This window comes from Esox lucius, chromosome 8 (assembly GCF_011004845.1).
Source record: "Esox lucius isolate fEsoLuc1 chromosome 8, fEsoLuc1.pri, whole genome shotgun sequence".
Classification (NCBI taxonomy): domain Eukaryota; kingdom Metazoa; phylum Chordata; class Actinopteri; order Esociformes; family Esocidae; genus Esox; species Esox lucius.
In genome coordinates this window covers 22787722-22812702 of record NC_047576.1, presented here as the reverse complement: position 1 = coordinate 22812702, position 24981 = coordinate 22787722, and the positions used below count along the sequence as shown (strand labels likewise).

General features: G+C 39.3%; 1 protein-coding gene across 3 annotated transcripts in view; it reads left to right on the top strand.

The window, feature by feature from the left end:
* The window catches only part of brinp3a.2 (bone morphogenetic protein/retinoic acid inducible neural-specific 3a, tandem duplicate 2), a 78598-nt gene that overhangs the window by 19310 nt on the left and 34307 nt on the right, over nucleotides 1–24981 (top strand). For 2 of the 3 annotated variants that reach the window (XM_020048777.2, XM_010895114.3), the window contains exon 2: nucleotides 12684–13018. In XM_020048777.2, the coding sequence (XP_019904336.2) occupies nucleotides 12747–13018 (272 nt within the window). In that variant the 5' untranslated portion in view covers nucleotides 12684–12746. Of the gene's footprint in view, nucleotides 1–3987; nucleotides 4022–12683; nucleotides 13019–24981 lie in introns of those variants that run through there. The other variant, XM_020048776.2, reaches the window with a different exon arrangement.

Sequence of the window (24981 nt, the reverse complement as noted above, 5' to 3'; positions counted from 1 at the left end):
GCGAACTACAGGCTTTAATTACTCAACATTCCAAAGCCGGGTCATGTCGCAAATTTTCACAAACAGGAACCACAAAGTAACTATTAACATTTAAGGACAGTTAGAATCCTGGCTGGCAACAGCTCCAGAATGGGACATTCTCCTACTCTTCCCTACTTTTAAGGAAACCCCACCACTGGACAATATGACATTGCAACACACACACCTCACCATTGTTACAACCCCTTCCCCCGTGAGGTATTAACAAGTCTATGGAGTTCAGATATTGACTGGCAATGATTCCAGCCTGGGGCATGCCCTTCACTTTTAACGAGTGTCCACATATAAAGATAAAAGATGCCTTTTACTTCTCATTATCACAAAGATTTTTGCTTGTATGGATACTTTCTGAAACAGGCTTTTTCATACAGTGACAGTTAAGTTTGAAAGTTGGTTTTACAAGGCAGATCAGGCTTATGAATCACATTATGCTGGGTGGCAAATTGTGTTAGGGCAATCTGTTACTTGGTCATGTGTTATAGTAACAATGTTACTTTTTTGCAGTAAAGCGTAATATAATTAGTAATAATAATTTCAGTTACTGATTACATTTCTTTCTTGTTTATATGCTACTTCTTGCCTGCACAACTTTTTTTTGTCTTTTGCTAACTTAGTTTATTGTGCAATGCCCACGGCGCACTTGGGCAAAAGTGTCTGTACCACTGATGCCTACATGAAGTGATGTAAAAAAAAGAGTCCTTATCTTGTAGTGTTTTGAGATAGACTGTTGAAACCAGCGCATATAACTTCTTATCAAGAAGGTTATAATTTGTCTAATTGCACTTTGAAACAAAACCATACAGTTTCAGAGTAAAAAGCCCTGTTTCAACTTGCAGCTGTGTACCAGTCTTTCCAGTATTAGAAGTAGTACATAGCAGTAGTAGAAGTTAAGTCTGCACAATTAATATAATTATGATCAAAATTGTGATATGGACATGTGCAATATCCAAATTGCAACTTCTGTGATTTTTGGCTTAAAAGAAGTTAGTGAGATCATCGTCAAACAAGCTTACAAGTGTCTATTGTCTGGGGGGGACATGCATTTTTTTACACCCCAGTCGACTATTCACAATAAAACCTTTGACTGTCCGGTGGTCACGCCTCAATTGTTTAACCATTTCAAGAGTGTTGCATCTGTCTCAAAAGCATTTTAAAAATGTAGACTTTTCAGTGTCAGTTAAATCTATTTTTTGGCCCATTTTACCTGAGGTCATGAAGCTGCCTAATAATTATGCACACCTTGATATAAGGTGTTATTCACGGATGCCACACCCTCCCTCATTACACAAATACATAACACCTGAATATGATTTAATCCAATGAGCATTCAAGTATGGATGGTTTGGAGTTGGAAAATGTGCATAGAAATAATGATACGATCAGAATACTCACTTGCTTAATTATTGTGCATGCAGTGTAATGTTCTTTTCAGCAACAAAAACAAGAAAAGGAGAGGTACACCATGAACTGTAGCATGCCTAGTGTAAATAATGACAAACTAAAGAAAAACAGGAGCAACTTCAATAGGGTCCCCAATCACAAACAACAAGGTGCAGCTGCCTCTGATTGGCGAGAACAGAAAATTATAGTGCAGAGAGGCATCCCCACAGTCAAGCTTTGGCTGTGGTCTCCGGGCGCATAGAAATGTCTAGAGGAACATCAGCCAGGACCCGACACAACCTCTTGGTTTAGTTATACAAAAATGTCATAGAATCACAATGTAAGTCAATTTAAAATAATTGATTTTCTTATTTCAGTTTTCTTATGCTTTATGCTGGATGTGGATATTCTGCAATACATTAAATTATTGTCTTATTGTTTTTGTGCATTGTAATATGCTAGTGCTAATGCTATACGCCTTAAAAAGGGGCCAGAGTTTACAACTTTGTATCCCTGTAGATGTCTCATAGGATTGCCCTAAATCCATGCAAAATAGTCATATTGATTTATGACAGTGCCATTCATTCATATAATCTCCACTCTGTTCTCAGAGGCTATTTCTCAGAGTTCCTGTTTCATATCTTTTGCTTACACAGTCTGCAGTATATAGTAACGTGTTGTAGACCCAATACAGTGCCTGTTAGGAATGAGGCAATGGTAATTCCAGTAATATCATTTTTTTCAATAAGGTGTTGTCAGGTGTACTAAAAGGTGTTGTCAGGTGTATACTAAGATTGTTAACACAATCTCTCACATTGACCTCTGACTCTAAGATAACCCTAAGTTTGTGAGGTTCCTTGATTCATGACAATGTTCCTGTGGAGCTGTCACACATCACTCTTTGTAACACATCACTCTTTTTTATTTTGAATCAAATATGTAAAGGACCAACATAATAGTGAAAAGTTAATGAGCAATGTAATAGTGAGTCTTTAAGTACCAGTAGCACTGGGCATATGTTGATAGCGAACATAATTAGACAGATTTAAGTTTATACTGAACATAATTGCGGTTTACAAAATAGTTCCATAAGAATGTAAATCCTGAGAGGTACATTTGAAACTCTTCTCAGAGTCTTTTCTTCCTCTAAACAGTTTGATATTAGGTGGAGCGTGGTGAATATGGCCTGTCATAATGGTGGGTGACGGGCATGAAAAAGCTATGCAGAATTGAAAGCAGTTGAACTTTCATTTAATCCAAATTGCTATTTGGTATAAACTACTTATTTTTATAACACCTAAAATATTTGCAGTTTGAAAAAGAGATTGCCTATTTGAGAAATAAACACACTTGGTCATATAGACACCATTTATGTGAATGATTACAATTTGTGTTTCCTTCACTGACAGAAGCCTTATTTTACTGGTTGAGTTCCAGCACAAATGTTATTGAATAGAAAGTGTGAATGAGGAATGATGTGTCGGGTGACAAGGCCGAGGTGATTGTGCATCAAGCGGGTGCAGACTGTAAATTACCTCAGAGAAGAGGACGTGTGCATGTGGAGTACAAGCTCAATGTACCCAGGATAGAGATTTGAAAGAAAGGTTTTATATTGCTGCATTCTTTGCTTTTGTGAGTTGTATTTTTAACAATGGTTTAAGTGTGAATAGGTCAATACAATTGATTTCCAATGGAAAGAGAAACATTAACACAGTTCTTACTGAATTTTGATTTGTTGCAATTGATTGGACAGCTAATGACATGTAATAGGATTAGTTACTAAGAATTCTCATAACATTTACCTTTGTCTATGGGCAATTCCAAGCCAAGATCAGTCTGAGGATCAAAATTAAAGTATTTTAAGTTCCAAACATTTCTTTTTAAGGTATTTATTTTGGAATACAGACTTCATTAGGGTATATTGGAAAGTGCATCCTTTTCAAAAATGTACACTCACCTAAAGGATTATTAGGAACACCATACTAATACTGTGTTTGACCCCCTTTCGCCTTCAGAACTGCCTTAATTCTACGGGGCATTGATTCCACAAGGTGCTGAAAGCATTCTTTAGAAATGTTGGCCCATATTGATAGGATAGCATCTTGCAGTTGATGGAGATTTGTGGGATGCACATCCAGGGCACGAGCTCCCGTTCCACCACATCCCAAAGATGCTCTATTGGGTTGAGATCTGGTGACTGTGGGGGCCATTTCAGTACAGTGAACTCATTGTCATGTTCAAGAAACCAGTTTGAAATGATTCGAGCTTTGTGACATGGTGCATTATCCTGCTGGAAGTAGCCATCAGAGGATGGGTACATGGTGGTCATAAAGGGATGGACATGGTCAGAAACAATGCTCAGGTAGGCCGTGGCATTTAAACGATGCCCAATTGGCACTAAGGGGCCTAAAGTGTGCCAAGAAAACATCCCCCACACCATTACACAACCACCACAAGCATGCACAGTGGTAACAAGGCATGATGGATCCATGTTCTCATTCTGTTTACGCCAAATTCTGACTCTACCATTTGAATGTCTCAACAGAAATCGAGACTCATCAGACCAGGCAACATTCTTCCAGTCTTCAACTGTCCAATTCTGGTGAGCTTGTGCAAATTGTAGCCTCTTTTTCTTATTTGTAGTGGAGATGAGTGGTACCCGGTGGGGTCTTCTGCTGTTGTAGCCCATCCACCTCAAGGTTGTGCGTGTTGTGGCTTCACAAATGCTTTGCTACATACCTCGGTTGTAACGAGTGGTTATTTCAGTCAAAATTGCTCTTCTATCAGCTTGAATCAGTCGGCCCATTCTCCTCTGACCTCTCAACAAGGCATTTTCGCCCACAGGACTGCCGCATACTGGATGTTTTTCCCTTTTCACACCTTTCTTTATAAACCCTAGAAATGGTTGTGCGTGAAAATCCCAGTAACTGAGCAGATTGTGAAATACTCAGACCGGCCCGTCCGGCACCAACAACCATGCCACGCTCAAAATTGCTTAAAACACCTTTCTTTCCCATTCTGACATTCAGTTTGGAGTTCAGGAGATTGTCTTGACCAGGACCACACCCATAAATGCATTGAAGCAACTGCCATGTGATTGGTTGATTAGATAATTGCATTAATGAGAAATTGAACAGGTGTTCCTAATAATCCTTTAGGTGATTGTAGATCACATTAAAAGTGGAAAAAGTTCTGACATCATTTATCTTTGTCTCATTCTTTTACATCACAAAAATCTGGCATTTAAACAGGGGTGTATAGTCTTTTTATATCCACTGTATCTCTATGCACTTCAGATTTCATCCGGCTTCTTCTGTCACATCATCAATAAACACTAGTGACCCAGTACCATTGGAAGCCGTGCATGCCCATGCCATCACACTGCCTCCATCGTGTTTTACAGATGATGTGGTATGCTTCAGATGCTACAGATCCGCCGGTAGCAGATGCTTTTTATTATAGCGCGCGTCGCAGTCGGCCGCCGGTGGGCCGCTTTCATGACAGTGTCTTCTAACAATACCCTAATCAGCGGCTCACCAGCGGACCGACGGCGGCTAACCGCTTTTATGCACTAAAACCAGCGGTATGCCTCATGCCCCAATATTAGGTCTTATTTATAATAATTTTGGTCATTTTACAAATGACAATGAACTGAATAAAATCAAAACATTTATTTCAAATAGTGCAAGATGCATACAAAAAAACATGCATTATACAGCAAGCATACAAAATAAACATGGGCAAATGAATTGAAATAAAAAAAATGTAAAAAGTGTCCAGCAACAGATAGTAAAATTACAGTATTTGAATGTGAAAGTACAAAATAAACATAATACAATACAAAATAAACAAGGGCTAGAATGGCAGTAATATACATAAGTATGACCTAGCAGCAATCAATAATTATTGAATATCAGATACATCAGTGCAATAAGCTTATGAATGGTGGCATAACACTACAACTACAGTCAGAATTAAGAACATTCACACAGAGCTATAAATAGCAGCAATAAAAAAATTAAATAAGAAATAGGTTACAGTAATGCAGCTTAGCAGCAATATTGGTTGTGCTGGAGATGTCATTCATATTCACGGCAGGTCCCTTGTACCGCCGCGACATCTTCTCTCACCTGCACGATCAGCTGCCCCTTTCTGGTACCTGGGGACTCTTCCTTATAAGGATTCTTCCTTATGGCTCCTGTAATACAGTAATCAGATATTGTACTTAAATGGTCTGACATGATTTTGAGAATTGCATGATATTCAAGACAACATCCTAGCGCAACTATAGTCTTGTTTTCACCTGATTGTAAAGCCAGCTGTGCCCTTGGCTTGACATTCTTTTCAGTCAGACGTTTATCAGAAGCTAAAAAGCACAATGAAATGTCAATAGCTTAATAGTGTCATAAACAAATCGACCATATACATGTAATTTCAGGAAGGCTGTACAGTATTGCATTTTGGTAAAGGGCACACGTTCAGACAAATGCAGTTTCATTAAGACAAGATGCTAGCGTAACTATAGTCTTGTTTTTACCTGATTGTAGAGCCAGCTGTGCCCTCAGCTCAACCTTCTCGTCAGTCAGCCACTTGATCTTCTCCAAATGTTCTGAAAGTAAAGACATCTGGTTATTTTACAATCGGAATTCAAATCGCAGTGTCCGCCAAAATGTTCATTCTTACCTTCATGTGCAGAGCTAAAACTTCCACCTACCTCTGCCATCTTGCCCTTAAAAATAAATTGAAATTGACAAATAAAATTAGAAGCAACATGCTTTAATAACAAATAAAGCATCTGGGTTAAGTGAATGAACCCACACTTGCATATGTAGCCATCCTCTACATGGTGGCGTGGAGTACCTCTCTGGTGCCTTGGAGTACTGTGCTTGCTCCATCCTAAAAATAAACATAAAAGTTGGTGAACCAAGTAAACATTGCAGCAATTACGAGATCAACATGTAATTCCCATACCTCCAGGACTGCAATCCACAGGGTGTTGTGGTGTAGATGTGCGTCCTTGGGGTGGTAGGGGCCCACGCTGGAATGATTTTCACTCCTCTGGCGATACACACGTCCGGTATCTCACTTGTCTAGGAAAAGTTAAGGTTTTGTAAGCATTTACCCTGCAAAACACATTTTCATTCCAAGTTTCAAATTGTTATTATGTTTTCAAATTCACCTGCATGCTTTATGAGCTTATAAGGGACAGCCTCCCAGGTGTCTTCAGGTGGTGAACAAGTTCTGGCAAACTTGTCGTGGCTGAAGGACTTCCTGCTGGTGATGCTGTTTGGTGGCCAGTAGCAAAGTCCTCCTTTGAGCCACAGGCATGGAACTACTGCCACACAGTCATCCTCCTCCGGGAACAAAACTACAGAAAACATCATCACCTGAAAGCAATGTTTAGAAAAGAGGTTTAAAAAACCGGCAGCATAAGACACACACACAGGCTAGCTAAGAACAATGTGGATACACAAAGACACCTCAGTAACGGAATTGCAACAAGTCCAGGTTTAGCTAGTCTATCGAAATTTACTGCCAAGAGTAACGTTATCCACATGATGTGGACAACGTTACACAAAGAAACACGATTTGGCCAACACTACGTATCAGTTGATAAAAGTTACAAGGAGTAAGCACATATTATAAAATTCTAACTTGTTGATACCCTAAGAAACACGATTTAGACAAGTTAGCTAACAATGTTACCATACCTGTTCAACTTTTGATATGCGAAGAAGCACAAAACATCCGAACTTGAGGATAAACGAAGAAACAAAAAATAGTAAGCAACCAAACTTGTGGGCACACGAAGAAACAAGGGTTACTGTGGGTATTTCATCTCAGGCCAACATGTTTTTTTTCAAGCTCAGTTTCTATAACTTCCCGCCAATGGTTTAGAACTTGCATTCAGCTACCAGTGACTTTGACTAAAGAATTTGAATGTTAATAGAATATTGCAAACAGTCATTTTTTAATACAAAACGTCATTACGTTCTTACTCAGTAACCTAACAACACTTAACGCTAGTTATTTATAATAGAACAGAACTCACCATAGATGTAGGTGACTCGGCGTTCAACAATTTTCGGTAAATTTTCGGGAGTTCATCAAATTGTAGTAAAACAATGTGATAATCCACATGTGGTATTGTCCAATTCAGAGCATATAGCTTATACCTTACACACTTTGAACAATAGTACCAAGTGGCTAAAATGAATTGTCCTTCTAGTTTTCACGGTACTACAGCGTGGGATCCAAATGGCGATTGCCTGCAATTCGCTATAGCGCCATCTACGGACACGGCGGTGTTTAAACACAGTAAAGAATCCCCATGAAGCATTAAAGTCGAGGCTATAGATGAGTAGTTGAGCCGGTACCATGGAGTGGAAAATGGCCATTAGTTCGGGAAAATATTATGGTAAGCAATGGCGAGATGTGTTTACTGTACATGTCTACACAAAGGTTCTTTACAAAAGCAATAGCGCAATAGTCAAATTCTATTTTATTTATAAACTACCAATGTTGACCAAAATTCTACCAATGTTAAATCAAATAATCAGTACAATACCATATCTGCTGGAAGAAAATGGCAACGCCAGCAGATCACAGCGCACACCCTCTTTTTGGCTGCTAGTCGCCAGCGTAACGCAGTCAGGCCGCTGGTGGAAAGCCGCCTGAGATGCACACTAGCTTATGCAAATTGAGATCAGGAGATGGCTGTACGACATTATAGGCGGCCCGCCAGCGATTGCTCACTGGGGAGCAGTGTGATAAGAATCGGACCGGCTTTGTGAGGTATGCTTGGAGGAATCATGTTTGATCTTTTACCATCCTGCTGTGGAGTTCCTGTGATGAGACAAGACCATAAAAGGGAAATTGACATCATAAAATAGGGAGTGGAAAAAAACGGGGTAAAATAAAGCATGTAATGAAACTCATTTACAGAAAGGATTCTTTTTGATGTTATATGTATCTCGCAATTTCTACAATTTAAGCCAAAGTCACACGACAGACGAACGTCAACGGCGTTATATTAAGGGTGCCACTACTATTTATCATGGGTATGGGAGTGTTCTACTATTCCTAATTCAAATATGATTTGATGATTAGTTAGCCTTTAACACGGGTAATATCGACACAATTTTCTTCAGTTTAATAATTTATCAGCTTAACTGCAGCCTATTGTACTGATTGGATGAGACACAATCTGTATGTTCTATTTGAAATGGCTACTATGATCAAGCTAGCTGGTGTAGCTCAAATTTACTGTGATATGCAACCAAAAGTAAATATGAGATGATCCAGAAACCGCGAAAAAATTGACTTTTGACCTTTCCCAATATCAGCACTACGCCCCTAAGGCCTCCATTGCTAGCCATTCAAAAAACGCTTCCCACCCTGTTCCTTGCAGTGGGACGGCAGCAGTGGCCATGGCGGAACGGCAGGCGGGAATAGAGCAGTGTTATATATTTTTTTCCTTCTCCGTCGCCGAAAGCAACCAATATGAGCACATCGGAAATCCAATAGGAAAACTTGTAGGATGTACTACAATACTGAATAGTCCATTACCTAACCAACATGGCGGAGGAACGGCAATTCTTACTAGTACAAGAACAGGAGGAAATCTATAACATCACAATCAAGGTCTGTCGAGACAATATAAGAAAAAATATAGCGTGGTCAAGGATTGCTCAGAGTCTCGGACCTACAGTTGCCATTAATTTGCAAATACGTAATACGTATTTTGTATTGCTAGATTTTGCTATCACCCAAAACGAAATACTAGCTACTTGCTAGTTGTATTTATAAACAAATGGCATGCACCCATTTTCGTAAATGAACCGTTTCTGCGGGGGCCGTCACGGTTCTCTTGAATTGCCAGTAATCTATAACAGAGAACCGCTCAAATCCATTGCGTTTTCTTTTAGTGAGTTTCATTTTAATGAATTGAGATTACTTGACTATTCTGTTTTGTTTATCTTGGGCCTGCCTTTTTTTCTCTTTAAAGCAATAGGCTGCTTTTCCCAGCTTAAAGTAAGTGTTTGGTCAAAACAGCAAAGGCGGGACGATTTCAGTTTCCTCCCGTTGTCACTAGCGGAACGGCAAGCGATGTCACCACTCACATGTGAATGAGGAGTGATGCGGTTGAGTTGTTGATGCTCGTGGCCCATCTAATGTTTCATTAATTCCCATGCATTATGTCTGCAGCGCATGCGCGAATACGCTAGTCGTGAAATGGCCTTAATGCTAATTGACATTATGCAGTCCTTTCTATTTAAGTGGTTATCCATGTGTTGACTTATGCCTTATAAATTCACTGTGTTTTGCTAATGTGTTTTGCTCCACTACAATATCATGTAACATCCAAGACATTTATTTGCTTCAGTTTTCACACAGAACAATATTTTGAAATCTGGGTTTTGTTATATCCCCCAAATGGGAATTGGCACACATGAAAAGTTTAATTTCCAATTGTTTTTAATTCTGTGAGATATTGAAGTTGTGATTTTGCATGCCAGTGTAACCTCCATATGTATAATGTTAGAATATCTTTCATAACTACTGTTTAATGATACTACAGTGTGAAACACTATTTGTATCTTGTCTTTCCCGACACCTATCAATACCATGTTTTACTGATGCATTATTATATTTCCCTTTCTGTGCTTTAGAACACCTTTACAGCTCCCTATGTATTTTATAGATTTTCTTCTGCTTATAAAAAAATCCATTCCACCAATTTTCTTCCATCCTTTACACTCTTTTCATTCAGCAGAGCGCAGACATACACTAACCTCGGCTATTTTTCCTAACATGCACACACTTGAGCACAGACACAGACACACTGTGGACTTTGTGCTGTGGCTACAAACAGCCCTGGGTTGTAGCTTGCCCACATTGTGTACAATCATATTGAGTGGAGCCACCAGAGCCCTTGTTCTCGCTCCTACTGTTGGTAATAATGAAACTGCCTTTTACTCCCCAGCCACGGCCTTGGCCTCGGGAATCCATTTGTTGTTTCTATATTATATTCACAAATGGACTGGGCACGGATTGCTTGCAGCTCAAGGATGGCCGTTTAAACGTTGTTGGATGAAAATGTTATGCTCTTGTTTGAATATGCAAGCACAAATGTTATCCAGTAATGCCCCTGTAAAGCTTGAATGGTGTATGTAATCTGACATGACTCTGACAGAAAATGATCTGGTTAGCTGAGTCTCTTAGATATTATGATTATAAAGCTGGTGGTTCAGGAATTTGTGGATGGATAAATGTTTACATACTAGACTTTAACATTGAGCTAGTAGAGGTAACAATGATGAGGATAGCGAAAGTGGGAGCAACTTAGAGAAAGAGAGAGTAGAGAGGTAATGCGAGAGAGACAAGCATATTTTTCATCCTGCATCAGTGTTTGTTTGGCCTCATGCCTACTGGGTAATAAGATTAAAGTGTCTTTAAACATGACCCCTGTCTATTATTCTGATATTAACAGGGTAGACAGTCCCCCCAGTGCAGACAAGGTCACTTTTAAAAATGGTTTACAAATGTCCACGTAATCCTAGGCCTAAATGTGCTGCATTTAAATTGTTTCCATTTGGAGGAGATGCAACAACAAAAAAGTATGTTAAAGCTAACAGTTTCACAATAACAACAACTATTTTAATTTCTAAAATGAATTATGCAACTCTGAAAAAACAACAACATTTCTGTTCCTCACTCAGCACCTTCCTTTTTGACTTTTTTGGAAGGGAAAGAAAAAGGTGGAGTGGTCTCTTAATGTTTTCCAGAGCTGTAGTATTAAAAACAGCATATCAAACACAAAAGAAAACGCAGACAGTAAAAAATAGACACATAACATAACAAAAAGACGGTGATAAGTGCACATAAAGGAAAACCCACACAAGCACTACACTCTCTTAAAATGTTTTATTTTGAACAAGTTTAATTTATTTTTAAAACTGTCACAGAGAGTGATGGATGTATTTTTGACACTTAAATATGGGATGAGTCAACAACATTATTTAGGTATGAGACAGTATGAACTTTGTGAAACCAGAGTGGAAATCATTCTCTCAGATTGCAGTTGGGCCACGCTATCTGGGTTTATTGGGTTAGCAATCAAATAGGTTTGCTTTTCTACTTACTTAATCATAACAACTACAATGGCATTGTATGTGTTTCAGAAGACACATATCTTGACATCGACTGTCTTGAGTATGTTGGGAGTTGCTGGGATAAAGCATGGCCATAATCACAAATTGGACATCAAAACATTGGGGAGAAAAATGGGAGATAAATGAAACAAATATGAACTTATATTACTGAAATTAAATTGTATTGCAAGCGGTTTGAAGTCATTTGTCCCAGATCTTTTTTGTCAACCTCAGTCAGCTTGCATTGTCAACCTGAGTCGGCTTGCATTCTTCTGGCCCACCAACAGGAGTCACGAGGGGTGCAAGAAGCCAAGTACTTTATGCTAGCCTAGGTCAGCTGTGCACTGACCTGTCAAAGCTAGTTATGACACAACCTTTAATCAAAACAGGTTGTGCTCTAAAGAAAAACTAATGTAGAAGAGAATTAATGGAATTTTTGCCCCAGTTACAGAGTTCTATCTCCCACTATCTAATTTAATGCCTCTAGCTCACTATGTGAAACACAACTGTAGTCCAATTAACTGTGCTCTGCTATTGACTCCTAGACGTGTACAAACTCTGATTCGAAACTCTGCTACAAACAGATTCACACCACCCCCCACCCCACTTCCACACACACACAATCTTTCTCACTGTCTCTCTGTCTCCCTCTGTCTGCCTCTTTCACACATGCAAACAATCACTCCCACACTCTGTCTCTCTCCTAACACCTGCTCCTAACTAATGATTTCTGTAGCCTTCCCACACGGTCACATGGCTCAGTTCACTTGACAGATTGTCATCAGAATACAGTAATGGGGTCCTGTTTAGATTTTTTTATACCAAGCATCTGGTTAGGTCACAGCGGTATGGAGACGTTGACATACCTTAGAAGGTAGATGTATAGTAATGGAAGGCTTGGATTAAAGGTGCAACAGCAGGCTAGTCTTAAAAGAGATGGCGAGTGACTTCATGATGGCCCCAGAGATGAAAGTTATTATTGTTTGACACCTAAAATACAAAGGTATTTTCTTTTCTTTTACGTCTATATGATGTAAATAAAAGAATGACAGTGTCTGATAAAAGAAACTTTCTTGTTACAAATGAAGATGATGTGTCTCTCTGTCCCAGGTGCTCCGGGGGAGGTGAGGGAATGAAGATCCCCCGGTCAGCCCAGAGGAGGTGTAAGCTTGCATGTGGGAACCCCTTCCACTGCTGATCCCTGCCCTCCACCCCTCCCTACTTCCCTCACTCCCTCGATCTCTGATGGCTTTATGGGGCTTCCTCAGCCTGCACTTCTGGGTTTGGGTCTGGGCACCAGTGTCAGCCAGCCTGCCCCACGACCGCCCTGGAGGGCCCCTCGACTGGCTTTTGTCTGACAAGGGCCCATTTCACCACTCCCAGGAGTACACAGACTTTGTTGAGAGGAACCGGCAGGGGTTCTCTACCCGCTACAAGATATACAGGTAAGTAGTGCAGCAGGGTTAACACATAGTGGGGGTTACCATTAAAACAGGTGTTGGGATAATCAATAGTTAAATGGACAGTGTGGATCACCTACAAGGAATTGGTGCATCAAAGCTGGCTGTATGTTATATAAACGTTATTTTAAATGTTATATCTCTAACGAATCACCGCAGCCGAAGAATAGAGTTTGTGTGCCCGTCCAGCTATTTGCTTATATATCCTTTTTTATTTCTTTTATGGCCTAGCTGAGATTCCTGGGGTGGCAGAATGTTCCATGTACTCATCTCTCTATTTAGAGCTGTGCAGCTCCCAGCCTCTCTTTTGGACTTAGGGATTGTGAAGTGACCTCTGGTGGCATGTCTTGTGTGGTATTGATTAGCGTCTAAGCTTTATGTTAACTGTTTCAACAGACAGTGTGGTACTTTTAACATATCAAGATCTCTTACAAAGACCAGTATTACAGTCTCCTCAACTTGGTCAGTCTTCAAATTATATAATACTTGATCACAATAAGGTTTAGAGTTCAGAGAGGGATTTTTTTCAATTACACTGCTTTGAGTTTTTGTGATATTTAGGACTAGCTTAATACTACTTTAACAGTATAAAACTGTCAAGAGCACTGTGTTAATGGTTGTACAACTGTTTCCCCAAAAAATTGTGACACTGCATAAAACGCAAATAAAAACAGTAAACAATGATTTGAAAATGTTTCCCTATATTTAATTGAAAATACAAAGTCATCAAATTTGATTGTTTTTGGAAAAATACATGCCCATTTTAAAGTTTGATACCATTCTTTTAACAATACTCTGTAATTTGAACAAATTGCTGTAATTTTGAAAGTGAAATGTTTTCCCATTCTTGCTTGATATATGATTGCAGCTGGTCAACATATCAGGGTTTCCTTTTCTGTATCATTAATGTCATAATGCGCCAAATGATTTCAACAGGTGACAGGTCTGGACTGCAGGCAGGCCAGTTTAGCACCCGGACTCTTTTACTACAGAGCTATGCTGCTGTAGTATGAGCAGAATGTGGTTTGGCATTGTGTTGCTGATATAAGCAAGGCCTTCCCTCAAAAAGACATCATCTTGATGGCAGCTTACTGTATGTTGCTCCAAAACCTGAGATTTCTCCGGATTCTCTGAATCTTAATATTGTGTACCGTAGATGATGAGATCCCCAAACTCTTCGCAATTTTACGTTGAGATACATTAATCATAAATTGTTGCACTATTTGCCCATGCAGTCTTTCACAGAGTGGTGAATCCCTCTCCATCTTTACCTCTGAAAGACCCATCTTCTCTGGAATGCTATTTTTATACCTTTTTATGTCATGTTACTGACCTTTTGCCAATTAACCTAATTAGTCTTTTGTGGCCCCTATCCCAGAAAGGTATTGCAAGCATCAAATTCAAAGTGGGCACATATTTTTCTCAGAACAATAATATTTCTTAATTTCAACATTGAATATGTTGTCCTTGTACTATTTTCTATTGAATTTAGGTTTTAAATAATTTGCACATCATTGCATTCTGTTTTTCAGCGTCCCATCTTTTTTGGAAACAGGGTTGTAGTTAGGCCTACATGTATGTAATTTACTGTTTTGCAGACATATATAAAAATGTGTCATCAGTGCACACAGACAGAAAATAAAATGTCCACGTTTCGGTACACCACACTGAACTGTTAGAGAGGCTTGTTTTTGTGTGAACCATCTGTATTCTATTGGGCAGGTAATTCTCAAACAAATGCATAGAAGAGAGCTTAAAGCCATTGCACTGATGTTTTATCAGCAACAAGTTATATTAATAATATAAAAAAATATGCTCAGAAGTTAAACAGTTCAGCTGTGCCAATCTTATTATTAAATATCTCTTTCAGCTAAGCATCAACCATTTGTGTCAGCGCTGATTACATTGAGCGCTGTTCCTTGTGAGTGTGCTAATAGTCTGTTGTTTATTAGGTTTGTTTGAAATAACATTGTATTTGGTTAAACTGTTCTTTCCGTGCATTTGCTGGGGTAAAAGACGGCTATGTTAGATGTTTTGAGCCATGACAGGTGCTTTGCTGTTCACAGGTAGCAAAATAACTTTCCTTCTAGGTCTGGGGGCAGACACATTCATCTCAGCTTAGATTGAAGATATGGCAAATGGGAGCAGCAATATAGTCCACAACCGACCATAGTACATCCAGGTTGTCAGTACCAGGTGGTTTGTCCTCATTGATAGATGGAATTACTTCTTACTGGTTCCTCAGTGATTTTACAGAATAGAAAAATGCAGGTGATGCTAATTTTGACAAAAAAACACAAGTAACTGAATTAGTCAGTTATGTCAAAAAGTTTCGTAATGACTAAGCCACCTGAGTCGATGAAAGTGAAGAGAAACCATATTTCTCTATAATTTTATATAAGGTGTTGTGGAAATTCTGAAACCTGATGCATTCTTACTGTTTAAAGGACTGAGTCCCATTGTTTGGATGTGAGAATGAATGAGTTACTAGTTAGAGATGCTGAGAGGGATTTGGTATTTGTCCTAGGGGGGCATCCTTGACCGGCACCAGCAGATTATAGGGTTGATCGTAAATCTGCCCATCTGTATAACCCTTTAGTGTCTCTGTTGTTTGTCCAGGTGCTGTGAGTCTGCTCCTGGAGTTGATGAGGTTACCCATGTGGGGGGGGGCAGCCTCTTACCACACCCCTTTTTCTTTGTAATGAATACGGATTGTGCATGTTTTGAGTCAGAAACTCCTCAGACGATTATGTTGGTAAGCGGTTGACGCGTCTCTCATATTTGCATAATAGTTAATAAAACTGTTAGAATGTGTCAAGAGAACTTTGTCTCTGTTTCTTACTCCTTTAAGAGTGTCGATACATGGAATTACCATCACAAAGGTATTCCAGAGTTGTTGATTCATAATATAACTGATTTTGGTTTCAATGTGTAGCTGATTGTTTAGTTACATGATTTCCGATTTTTTGCTTGCATGTTTCATTATATTTACTATCCTCTGGGATTTGATAGTTTTAACAATAGCTTTGCTTTACAGTTCTCTTATTAGGCATTATTAGTGCATGCACAAGAGAGCTGTCAATGTCTTGATTCTAGGAATAAAATAAGTGTCAAACTGGCCATCACGATGCAGATCAATCACAATAAATCAGAGACATAACCAAATCATTAGGCATGTCAAAAATAACAGTTTGGTACGTTAAGTAGAACAAAAATTTAACAGGTTTGCTCAGCAATGTCAAATGACATTATAGACCAAATGTGGGTGACCAGTGAATGCTAACATAATGGGGAAAAAAACATCAAGGAACTGTCTAACAGATAAGGCACTCTCTCCAGGAGGTAGGTGTGGATGTGCCAGTCACCCCACTTCACCAGCCAAACTAAGGAGGCTGGACTGAAAGGTCAAAACAATTCGTAAGTTATAATTTTGGAGGGGGTGTTATTGTTATTTAGACTTCAGAAATACATTCATAATAAAATGCCAGCAGATCTGACTGATCTATTTTTGTCTTATTTCATTCAGAATATTAAACACATTAGGCTAATATACTGCACCATTAGCAACTGTTCTCAGTCCCGTTTCTCACATCACCCTCAATGCATACATTTCAGCGTAACTGAGGGTAAACGAAAGACTCAGTTCGCTATATATTCGGGTAGATTGTATTATATTATTGTATGACATGATTGAGTAATCCAATAATCAGATTCGAGTCATGTGACACTAATTGACGACCAAGCAATTATTTCACCCAGTTGTAGGCCTTTTCTCAGAATAAATCGCTTTTAAGATGCTAAGCATAAAGTAGATAGAGTGAAATAAATCTTAGGGGTCATAACATTCCCACATTTCAGATATACTGTATTTAAAATGCTGACCTACAAATATCTTAGTGATCATTTTCTGGCCTCTCATTAATCCTCAATTATGTTTTTATGAAAATATATTCAAATAGAGGCGTGCAGATATGGATTGAGAAAGTGGGATGCTATTCATTTAATCAACAGTCTAACTTATTCTTACGCATTCTGTAATATTCATTTGTTTTTGTCTGTCTGCCTTTCTTTAGAGAGAAGTAGGGAGACAAGACTATTAAAAGAGAAGTTGGGATATGCAAAAGAGTGGTCAGTGCTTTCTCCTAGAAAAAGAAGAGACCTGGCAGCAGTGTATCTACCATGTGTTCAGTATTGCCTTGATGTGGTTCTATATTTGGTTACTTGATGTTTGTGTCCTAAACAGAAAATGACCTTAATTTTTGCCTAATGACCTTAATAGAGCTTTGTTATCTATAATTTAAGGTTTGAGTACCCTGAATTATTGTCATTAGTTGATTACCCACACAGAACATTCATGCTAAACATATGCAGAGGATTTCTCCACATATATTAATATATGTACGCTGAATATGTTCATGAAATATATAACTTGCGCTTATCACAATATCATAATACAATACAATGTCATGTATGTTAACATTGAATATTATGTGTTGAAATAATGAAATATACAAACCCGATTCCAAAAAAGTTGGGACACTGTACAATTGTGAATAAAAACAGAATGCAATGATGAGGAAGTTTCAAATGTCAATATTTTATTCAGAATACAACATAGATGACATATCAAATGTTTAAACTGAGAAAATGTATCATTTTAAGGGAAAAATTAGTTGATTAAAATTTCATGGCATCAACACATCTCAAAAAAGTTGAGACACGGCCATGTTTACCACTGTGTGGCATCCCCTCTTCTTTTTATAACAGACTGCAAACGTCTGGGGACTGAGGAGACAAGTTGCTCAAGTTTATGAATAGGAATGTTGGCCCATTCTTGTCTAATACAGGCTTCTAGTTGCTCAACTGTCTTAGGTCTTCTTTGTCGCACCTTCCTCTTTATGATGCGCCAAATGTTTTCTATGGGTGAAAGATCTGGACTGCAGGCTGGCCATTTCAGTACCCAGATCCTTCTTCTATGCAGCCATGACATTGTAATTGATGCAGTTTGTAGTCTGGCATTGTCATGTTGGAAAATGCAAGGTCTTCCCTGAAAGAGACGACGTCTGAATTTTGATTTGTCTGACCACAGAACACTTTTCCACTTTGCCACAGTCCATTTTAAATGATCCTTGGCCCAGAGAAAACGCCTGCGCTTCTGGATCCTGTTTAGATATGGCTTCTTTTTTGACCTATAGAGTTTTAGCCGGCAACGGCGAATGGCACGGTGGATTGTGTTCACCGACAATGTTTTCTGGAAGTATTCCTGAGCCCATGTTGTGATTTCCATTACAGTATCATTCCTGTATGTGATGCAGTGCCGTCTGAGGGCCCGAAGATCACGGGCATCCAGTATGGTTTTCCAGCCTTGACCCTTCCGCACAGAGATTGTTCCAGATTCTCTGAATCTCTGGATGATATTATGCACTGTAGATGATGATAACTTCAAACTATTTGCAATTTTTCTCTGAGAAACTCCTTTCTGATATTGCTCCACTATTTTTCCTCGCAGCATTGGGGGAATTGGTGATCCTCTGCCCATCTTGACTTCTGAGAGACACTGCCACTCTGAGAGGCTCTTTTTATACCCAATCATGTTGCCAATTTACATAATAAGTTGCAAATTGGTCCTCCAGCTGTTCATTATCTGTACATTTAACTTTCCCGGCCTCTTATTGCTACCTGTCCCAACTTTCTTGGAATGTGTAGCTCTCATGAAATCCAAAATGAGCCAATATTTGGCATGACATTACAAAATGACTCACTTTCAACATTCGATATGTTATATATATTCTATTGTGAATTAAATATAAGTTTGAGATGTGTAAATTATTCCATTCCTTTTTTACTTCAAAATGTGTACAGTGTCCCAACTTTTTTGGAATCGGGTTTGTATGAATATGCAGAACTTTAAGCATTTTGCATCAACACATCATGGAATTTACATTCAAGACATTATTTTCCAGAATTCTTTGCCTTGTTATAGTGAGTTTAACTAATTATTGTTTGCAAAATGGGGAGCAAACCAACATAACCAACAGCCTAGGCCTTCACAGTATCATGAATGCCATTCCTCTCTGTAAAAGTACTTCAAAGAAACGACTAGATAACAATACAAATATGGGAATATATCAGTTGGATGTAAATCCTAAATGTGTATGACCAACTATCCATCCATCCATCATCTTCCGCTTATCCGGGGCCGGGTCGCTGGGGCAGCAGTCTAAGCAGGGATGCCCAGACACTTCCTCCAGCTCTTCCGGGGGGACACCGAGGCGTTCCCAGGCCAGCCGGGAGACATAGTCCCTCCAGCGTGTCCTAGGTCTTCCCCGGGGTCTCCTCCCGGTTGGACGGGACCGGAACACCTTCCCAGGAAGACGTTCCGGAGGCATCCGAAACAGATGCCCAAGCCACCTCAGCTGACCCCTCTCGATGTGGAGGAGCAGCGGCTCTACTCTGAGCTCCTCCCGGGTGACCGAGCTTCTCACCCTATCTCTAAGGGATCGCCCAGCCACCCTGCGGAGAAAGCTCATTTTGGGCGCCTGTATCCGGGATCTTGTCCTTTCGGTCAAGGCCCTATAGCTCATGACCCTAGATGAGAGTAGGAACGTAGATTGACCGGTAAATTGAGAGCTTCGCCTTGCGGCTCATCTCTTTCTTCACCACGACAGACCAATACATCGACCGCATTACTGCAGAAGCTGCACCGATCCGTCTGTCAATCTCCCGTTCCATCCTTCCCTCACTCGTGAACAAAACCCCTAGATACTTAAACTCCTCCACTTGAGGCAGGCACTCTCCACCAACCTGAAGTGGGCAAGCCACCCTTTTCCGACTGTGGCCTCGGATTTGGAGGTACGGATTTTCATCCCCACCGCTTCACACTAGGCTGCAAACCGACCCAGTGCATGCTGAAGGTCCTGGTTTGAAGGGGCCAACACGACAACATAATCCGCAAAGAGCAGAGACTAAATCGTGTGGTCCAACATGCACTGGGAATAAGTCTGACCTACTGCCGGCAATGCGGACCAAGCTCCTGCTTCGGTCGTACAGGGACCTGACAGCCCTTAGCAAAGGACCCAGGACCCCATATTCCCGAAGCACTCTCCACAGGATGCCGCGAGGGACACAGTAGAATGCCTTCTCCAAATCCACAAAACACATGTGGATTGGTTGGGCAAACTCCCATGAACCCTCCTCCTAATAATCCTTTAGGTGAGTGTATACACGCACACCCCATAGAGGGTATAGAGCTGGTCCAGTGACCAACTATAATTTAGTAATTTATGTAAATATATTTACATATATTTAAAACATTTGAAAATGGCCAAAATCGAATATGTAAATATATAAAGGAAATTTTTGAGTGTGGAAAAGAAGCGTTCAATTTACAGTGGTCTCTTAATTTAAACCCTTCTGTTCTTCACTCAATAATACATGTATTAGTATATGTTTAAAAAGAAATATAGGCACCATATTAAAAATGAATGTTTTCAAAATCTATGTCAATATATAACACTTCTGTGTGGCTACTAATGTATTACTTCTCTAAAAAAGAAATAATTTTTTTAAATGACACGTTTTCTGTTGCTGTGTGCCAGATTTGTTTGTGGAAATACTCTCATTTACCTTTGTGTTTACTTGTGTGTGATGCAATTCAATAACACATTGCAAGGTTTTCTGTAAATAATTGTCTATTTGAAAACACACAGTTTATTTTCCAACAGCATTACACTCAAAATATGTATTTAATACACTGTAGTCTGAGCACTAAATTACTAAGTGCATATCATGATATTGAATGATATGAGACAAAATATTGTTATTCTGCTTTTACCATATTGCCCAGCCCTATGACAGAGTGAAGGCAATAGGAGAGTGTGGATAAAAATCAAGGCAGGTTCTTGGAACCTCTAAATCCAGTTTGGTCTCCCCAATTGGAGGCAGGTGTAGATCGTTGCCTCCAATTGGGGAACGTATTTAATGGTAGTCATTAAGGTTTCGAGGCTGACGTTTGGCAACTCAAACCTTCAGCTCCCTTCACAGATTTTCTATGGGATTAAGGTCTGGAGACTGGCTAGGCCACTCCAGGACCTTAATGTGCTTCTTCTTGAGACACTCCTTTGTTGCCTTGGCTGTGTGTTTTGGGTTATTGTCATGCTGGAAACCCATCCACGACCCATTTGTAATGCCCTGGCTGAGGGAAGGAGGTTCTCACCCAAGATTTGACGGTACCTGGCCCTGTCCATCGTCCCTTTGATGCAGTGTAGTTGTCCTGTCCCCTTAGCAGAAAAACACCCACAAAGCATGTTTCCACCTTAATGTTTGACGGTGGTGATGGTGTTCTTGGGGTCATAGGCAGCATTCCTCCTCCTCTAGACACGATGAGTTGAGTTGATGCCAAAGAGCTCGATGTTGGTCTCATCTGACCACAACACTTTCACCCAGTTCTCCTCTGAATCATTCAGATATTCATTGGCAAACTTCAGATGGGCCTGTACATGTTCTTAGCGTGTTACCAATTGTTTTCAGACTGATAATTTCTTTGTCAGTGGACAAACGTACAAAATCAGATGGGGATCAAATAACTAATTTCCCTCACTGTATAACCAAGATCCAGAAATGCCATCGTCTTCTCTGGGCCCAAGCTCATTTCAGATGCAAAGTGGTTTACTGTCCTGTGGTCGGCCAAATCAAATTTGAAATTATTTTTAGGAATCACAGATGCTACATCCTCTGGGCTAAAAAGGAAAGGGACCATCCGGCTTAGATCACAGTTCAAAAACCAACATACGTGATGGTATGGGGGTGCATTAGTGCACATGGCATGGGTGACTTGCACATCTGTGAAGATGTGCAAGTAATTCTGAACAATATATACAGGTTTTGTAGCAAAATGCTGCCATCCAGATAATGTATTTTTCAAGGAATGCCTTGCTCCTTTCAGCAGGACAATGCCAAACCACATTCTGCATGTATAACAACAGCATGGCTCTGTAGTGAAAGAGTCTGGTTGCTAACCTGGCCAGCCTGCAGTCCAGACCTGTCACCCATTGAAAACATTTGGCACATTATGGAATGATAAATACGACAAAGAAGTCCCCAAACTGTTGAGCAGCTGCAATCGTATATCAAGCAAGAATGGGAAAACATTTTGCTTTCAAAACTTCAGCAGTTGGTCTCCTCAGTTCGCAAATGCTTGCAGTGTTGTAAAAGAATAGGAGATGCAACACAATAATAAGCATTCCCCTGTTTCAGCTTTTTTGAAAAGTGTTGCTGGCATCAAATGCAAAATAGGCATGTATTTTTCCAAAACCAATGAATTTTCGCAATTTCAACATTTGATATGCTGTCTTTGTACTATTTTCAATTATATATAGGGAAAATTTGCACATCATTGAATTCTGTTTTTACATTGGGTTGTACATTCAGTGTCAACATATAAGTGCCATTTCCCTTCCATCAGAAACCAATAGTCTGAACACATTAATAGTTAAATAGAGTGTCTGTTTTGCTATGGCGTTCTAGTTGGAGATGGTGGGTATTTCCGCAGCTTTCAGTCTGATGGTTGCATGTTTGATTCCAGTGAGAGGCAGGACATTGTTTTGTTAGGGAACTGTGCTGTTTACTCATTTACCAACTCCTTAAGCCCAAAGAGAAATATATTATAATAGAATATTTTCACAGCATTTGTAACCTGGACAACTACAAGTGAAACTAATTAGCGAGAAGGGGAATGTTTTTTTGTTCACAATCTTTGGAGAAAATTAAGAATATCTCCTTTAAATAATGCAAATATAAGAAAATCGGCTGAGTCATTAAATGTTGTTGTGATTTCTTTGAATTATATTGGTTTGAAATGACAATGCGAGCAAATAATAGGATAAATTGTTTATAAAAATCTGTTGATACATAAGTCAATCCTTACACAATAGCATGATTTCACAGAAGGGCAATTTTGTAGGTAAAATATGGGGATCGGGACTGATAATAGTGGGTAAGGCAGTTTCATGGCATATACATATCGAAAAGCAAGATGGGCCTGTTGGAGGCACACTCAAGAAAGTCCGACATCTTTTTTAAGATTAGTGATATATTGGCATCATAGAATGTCTGAGGTAAAGATTTCATATTATGTAAGTGTAAACAGGCTGAGGCCGAGACTGGTATGAGCTGTTTAGCAAAGGTCTTCAAAAATATGCAGGAAACTTGTCAGGCCCAGATGCCTTGCCATTCTTTAAGCACTAGGATTCTAGGATGTTTGAAGTGGTAAATGACTTGTCAAGATTGATCTTTACTGCTTTGGTTAGCTTGGGTATTGGTAAACTTGACAGGCAAGTCTAAGACAACGAAGGATCTACAGAGGCTTCAGCATGATAGAAATCAGAGAAGACATTTTAAACAGATTATTGATCACACGAGTATCATTTGAGGTCAACCATGTTTCAGTTCGAAGCTGAAGTATTGAGCGGGAGACTATAGATTGTCTTAATTGGAGGGTAAGAATTTTGCTCACCTTTTTAATATATTCAAGGGGGTAATGAAAGGCATTTCACAGCTGCTGTTCAGCTTGAACCGAAGAAATCAGTACAAACTCTAATTGAAAATATAGACTAGTTCCATTGATTTTGGGACTCTGTAAATATATGACACTAAACAATAATTGTTCTTAAAACTGTGATTCCTGAATATATTATGCTCATATTTGTTTATCTTGTCAGACCTGTATTATTTTTACAGTGAATAATTCAGGACTGTACCCCAATCCTTTTAACACTAACACTGATAACCAACTGCAAAAGACAATAGAACAGGTGGTTTGCATAGTTAATGATAATGAATATTCTACATTTTTATTATAAAGCACTATAGATGATCCACTTCTGAAATGATGACACGGGGCATATTGTGATGGGCATGGCTTGAGGCTTGCTGTATCTTCCTAATACATAACTACTACATAAATATGTAATTAACCCAACCTTCACTTGTGTCTGTGGGCTGTGCATACTTAAGAGAACTCACAGACATCTGTACCATGTATAAGTCTTAAATCAAATCAAATTATCTGTTGCAATATTAGTATTTGCCCCTTTTGAGACACAATATAAACAACGTAGCATAACACTGCCTCTAAATAGTCAGAATTAATGTGAGACATCAAGAATTTTTGCAGAGGAGTTACAAATACATAAAAATTAAGAACAAACATATCTTCTTGAAGGACAACAAACACTATTTTGAAGAATCCCGTCCATAATCCCCCTAGGAGGATTTTTGCTGCTCACATTAATATTTTACTTTCAATTATTTGAGTTGATCAAGGTTGTATGGGTATTTTAAAATCTGATCAGGAAAAATATATGCTTTATTTAGGGTGTAGGGGAAAACATTGATAATTTTTACAACGTTTAACATTTTCACATTGGCTCACCATATAAAATCGTGCCGATTGTGTCATAAATCCCATCCGTCAGAGTTGAAAAGGTATTTAACAGGCCCTGGGAAACACCAGACGGGACTCTGACAACTATGGATTTGTGCTGTGAGTTTTATCGGCTATGGTGATCGGCTTCCTGTGTTAAAGCATTTTAATATTTATCCTCTTGCTCGAACAGGCCCATTCCAGCTCAGCGTCCTGAGCTTCATGGGCGGTAAGATTAATAGTCTTATCATGTGGCCAAGTGATTAGTAGGCTCTTAATACTTATTACTCTGCATTATCACACAGTCCCCTGAGAGGCTACTGTCAGCCGCAAGGTTGTATCTGGGGCGCGTTAGATTACAACCAGCCCTTGATTAACAGTGATATTATTAAAGCTCTTTCATTGGCTCTGACAAATGCTGAGCACTGTCTTTTATGCCAGCTCTGTTTTTATTTTTTTTTTTATATATAGACATATTGTATTAATCTACCAGACAATATTTGCTTAGAAATGACAAATGCTTAAA